This window comes from Cebus imitator, unplaced genomic scaffold (assembly GCF_001604975.1).
Source record: "Cebus imitator isolate Cc_AM_T3 unplaced genomic scaffold, Cebus_imitator-1.0 Scaffold66, whole genome shotgun sequence".
Lineage (NCBI taxonomy): Eukaryota > Metazoa > Chordata > Mammalia > Primates > Cebidae > Cebus > Cebus imitator.
Genome location: NW_016107381.1, coordinates 6,459,835 through 6,464,169, shown reverse-complemented (window position 1 = coordinate 6,464,169; position 4,335 = coordinate 6,459,835). Strand labels below are relative to the sequence as shown.

Here is a 4,335-nt window from a genome sequence, read left to right as displayed (position 1 = left end):
AGCTGGTTATTCTAGTTAACATTTTGTCTAACCTTTTTTCAAGGTTTTTAGTTTCTTTGCATTGGGTTAGAACATGGTCTTTTAACTCAGAGAAGTTTGTTATTGCCCACCTTCTGAAGCCTGCTTCTGTCAGTTTGTCAAACTCATTCTCTACCTTGTTTTGTTCCCTTGGTGGTGAGGAGTTGTGGTCCCTAGGAGGAGAAGAGGTGTTCTGGTCTTTGTATTCATCCTTTTTGCGCTAGTGTCTTCCTGTCTTCGTGGATTTATCTCCATTTTATCTTTGAATTTGGTGATTTCGGGAGATATCTGAGTGGTCGTCCTTTCTGTTGAGGTTGGAGATGTATCTCCTATGTGAGGTTTTTGTTTTGTTTTGTTTTGGTTTGGTTTTGGTTTTGTTTTTTTGCCTGTAGAGGCGCTGCTGGGCTGCCTTGGATTCAGTCAGGCTACTAGGAGGTCTTCCCCTGGAGTTTGTTTATGCAGGTAAGGTTAGCCCCGCCTTCCCAATGGGAGGGCATCTTTCCTTCCCTGTACTCAGTCTTCCCTGTCAGAGTCAAACTGGTGTATTTGCTTGGAAACTCTCTAGCACGCCAAGCTTCAGTTTGTTGGGTTTTGTGGGGGTGGAACCTGCCAGGCCTTATGTACTGTTTCCCTGCTTTCAACTCTGCTTTTTTTTTGTGGGATGGGTAGTTTGGTCCCCCTGGCATTAGTCCAAACTTCCACCCTGTCCCTGCTGACAACTTGTGGCGCCAGGTAGGACGCAGCCACCGCTCAGATTTTCATAGAACGAAAACCCACAGCGCCCCTCAGTCAGGCGGGGCTCTCGTGGACCGTGGGTTGCTGGAGGGATGAGGGTAGCACAGGATCCGAATTGGAGAGCAGAGGGGGTGAAGTCCCTGGCCCTCCAAGCCAGCTTTACTTTCTGGATGGGGACGCGGCCCGCCCTGTCTCAGTTCACCCTCCCTGGGCTGCTCTCGCCTCGCTTTGGCTCGCCTTCCCTGGGCTATTTTCTCTTTCCTACCATTCCCACTGAAACGAACCCAGAAGCTTGCTTGGAATCATGGAGTCCTCTAGCCCCTCTACGTCTCACTCGCTGGGAGCTGCACTCCTGAGTTCCCTCCTCTCAGCCGTCTTGGCAGCTCCCCCATCACAATTAGGTGTTTTTCTATTTTAGCAAGTTGACTTCTAGAGATGTAGAAGACGATTCTGACGTGCTACTTAAAATTTCCCTAGAAATCCAGACATGTTTATAAAAAAGAAAAAGATACCAGTGTAGGCTGGGTGCGGAGGCTCACGCCTGTAATTCCAGCAGTTTGAGAGGCCAAAGTGGGCGGATCATGAGGTCAAGATGTCAAGACCACCCTCGCCAACACGGTGAAGACTTGTCTCTACTAAAAATATAAAAATTCGCAGGGTGTGGTGGTGGGCACCTGTAATCCCAGCTACTTGAGATGCTGAGGCAGGACAGTCACTTGAGCCCAGGAGGCAGAGGTTGCCCTGAGCCGAGATTGCACCCACTGGACTCCAAACTGGGCGACAAGAGTGATAGATACTCCACCTCACAACAATAAAAATAAAAAAATACCAGTGTAAAACAAGATCAAATGATACAACCGAAATGCACAAATGCTATCCAGATGTTTTTGTTATTGCCCATTTATTTTGGCCAGTGAACATTTGATTGACTCACGTATGAAGTTCAGGGGCCATGCACTTTTTATCTCTTTCCCCAATATTAATGCACTTACCCATGTCTATTTTTCTCTCTTTTTTTTTTTTTTTTGGTGGGGAAGATAACGCCTGTTGTGTACAGTAGGACCGTGGGTCATTGTGTATGTAGAGAAGTGATGTGGATTCCTCCCAGACTCATTAGTGACCAGGGCTGCTGGCCCTGTTTGGGTTTCCTAGACTAGAGAAGAAGACAGGAACCAGGATGGGAAGATGGACATGTTACATTTTAAGCTGGAGCTTCCCCTGCAGTCTACGGAGCACGTTCTCGGTGTGCAGCTCATCCTGACTTTCTCCTATCAGTTACACGTGAGTCAGTCCGCTGGGAGGCCGTCCTCTGTCTTGTGTCTTTTTCATAGACCAGAGCCCTTCTTCTGATTTCTAGAAGAAACACACCATAGCAGGCCCTTTTCCCCATGTAGTTTGGGATAGCTTAGGCCAGTCAAATGTTTTTCACTGAAGTCCTATTAATTAATATGGGCTATTAATAGCTCAGAAGGTTCTAGGCAGTGTTTCCTGTATGACTGTGCTGGGTATGTGAGGGCCCCTTAGGTTTCAGCCAAGACAGGTGACTGTTACCACCCAGAACCCTTCAGATCTGACAGCAGTTGGTATTGTTTGTTTTTCTAATGATTTCAGAGGATGTCAACCTTCGTGATGCAGAGCATGGCATTTCTTCAGTCCTCCTTTGCTATCCCTGGATCCCAGTTATATGTGAATGGAGACCTGAGGCTGCAGCAGAAACAGCCGCTGAGCTGTGGCGGCCTAGATGCCCGATACAATGTAAGGGTGCTTCTCATTGTCCAGCCCCTTTGTTTCCGTGTGTTTCTGTTCATCGAGTTCTTTGAAGAGGCAAATGAAAAGTAGAAATATCAGGCCAGGTGTCATGGCTCACGCCTGTAATCCTAGCACTTTGGGAGGCCAAGATGGGCAGATCACTTGAGGCCAGGAGTTTGAGAACTGCCTGGACAACATGGTGAAACCCTGTCTCTGCTAAAAGTACAAAAAAATAGCTGGGCGTGTGGCACGCACCTGAAATTCCTAGCTACTCAGGAGGCTGAGGCAGGAGAATTGCTTGAACGTGGGAGGTGGAGGTTACAGTGAGCTGAGATCATACCACTGTACTCCAGCCTGGGCCACAGACTGAGACTCTGTCTAAAAAAAAAAAAAAAAATGAAGACAGAAAAGAACCTAAGGGATACTGTAAAATGATCATGTAAAATGTTCACGTAAAGTATTTCAGAAATATTACTAGCCATAGTCTACTGAACCCATAACATAGGCCAGCCCTGAGTGCAGGGGTTTACCTGTATCATCTCCTTTAATTATCACAGCAACCTCTGAGCCGCCCGCACTGTCCTTTCCCAGAGCTCCAGTCACTTGTCCCATTGCTGTCCCCCTTGCCCCCTTCCACCCACCTTGGCCTTTTTGCTGTTTCTCAAACCCAGGAAGCAGCTGCCACCTCAGGGCTTTTGCTCTTGCCATCTCCCCTGCCAGGCATCCGCGTGACTTAGCGGACTAGGCCATTCAGGTCCCTGTTGAGATATCCCTGAGCACAGCCCTTCCCCGAGCTGCCTCTGCAGTAGCAGCCCCTCCCACCATCATCCCTCAGCCAGACTTTCCCTCCTGCCACCTGGCCTACTCAGGACACGTGTTTGTGTGTTTATTTGTTGTCTCCCTCAGCGTTGACAGCAGTGGCATCTCATGTACTGTCACGTCAGTGCCTAGCACACTGCCTGGCACATGGGAAGCTCACAGAGATGCTTGTTTAAAGAATGAATTCATTTTGTGGAAGACGAAACTGGGGCTTACAGTGATTAATTTTCCCAAAGGGTCAAAGCTTGAAAGTATATCAGAACCAGGAAGTTTCTGTCTGAGTCCAGAACTCATGCATCAAATCACTCATTCCTCAACTTGCTTTTATCACAACAGGGACCGTAGAAGTTGGGCTGAGTTAAGTTAGACAGTGAGAAAGGGACATTCCCGGTTATTACAGTCATAAACCAGTGCTTGTAGATAAACAGTGGTTTTACTGTTGCTCTGGCTATAATCAACGTAAGTTATAAGGAAGAGGAAGCAATATATGAAATAATGAATGTGGCAATTTTTGTTTGAATGTCTATATATCAGATTACATTAACAGCAAGCAATTATTTTCTCCTTTACAGTATTATACACTTACGGTTTGCATTTTATCTATTTCTATCTCTATATTTAAAAGTGAGAAAGAACTTAGCACCCAGAGAACACCAAGAAAATGACAAAGCAGTTGGAAGTATGGTTTCTTGTTTTTGTTTTTGTTTTTTATTTTTATTTTTGAGACAGAATCCTGCTCTGTCACCCAGGCTAGAGTACAGTGGCATGATCTCAGGTCCCTGCAACCTCCACCTCCCAGGCTTAAGAGATAGTCTGGCTTTAGCCTCCTGAGTAGTGAGTAGCTGGGATTACAGGCATGTGCCACCCCGCCAGACTAATTTTTTTTTTCTTTTTTTTTAGTAGATGTGGGGTTTTGCTATGTTAGCCAGGCTGGTCTCAAGTGATCTATCTGCCTTGACTTCCCAAATTGTTGGGATTAGAGACATGAGCCACAATGCCTGGCTTTTTTTTTTT

At 46.4% G+C, this 4,335-nt stretch overlaps 1 protein-coding gene across 1 annotated transcript in view; it reads left to right on the top strand.

Moving 5' to 3' along the window:
* The window catches only part of TMEM231 (transmembrane protein 231), a 28,274-nt gene that overhangs the window by 16,737 nt on the left and 7,202 nt on the right, over window positions 1-4,335 (top strand). Inside the window, exons 3-4 of the mRNA XM_037739277.1 lie at window positions 1,906-2,034; window positions 2,365-2,508. Of these exons, the coding sequence (XP_037595205.1) occupies window positions 1,906-2,034; window positions 2,365-2,508 (273 nt within the window). The remainder of the gene's footprint in view (window positions 1-1,905; window positions 2,035-2,364; window positions 2,509-4,335) is intronic.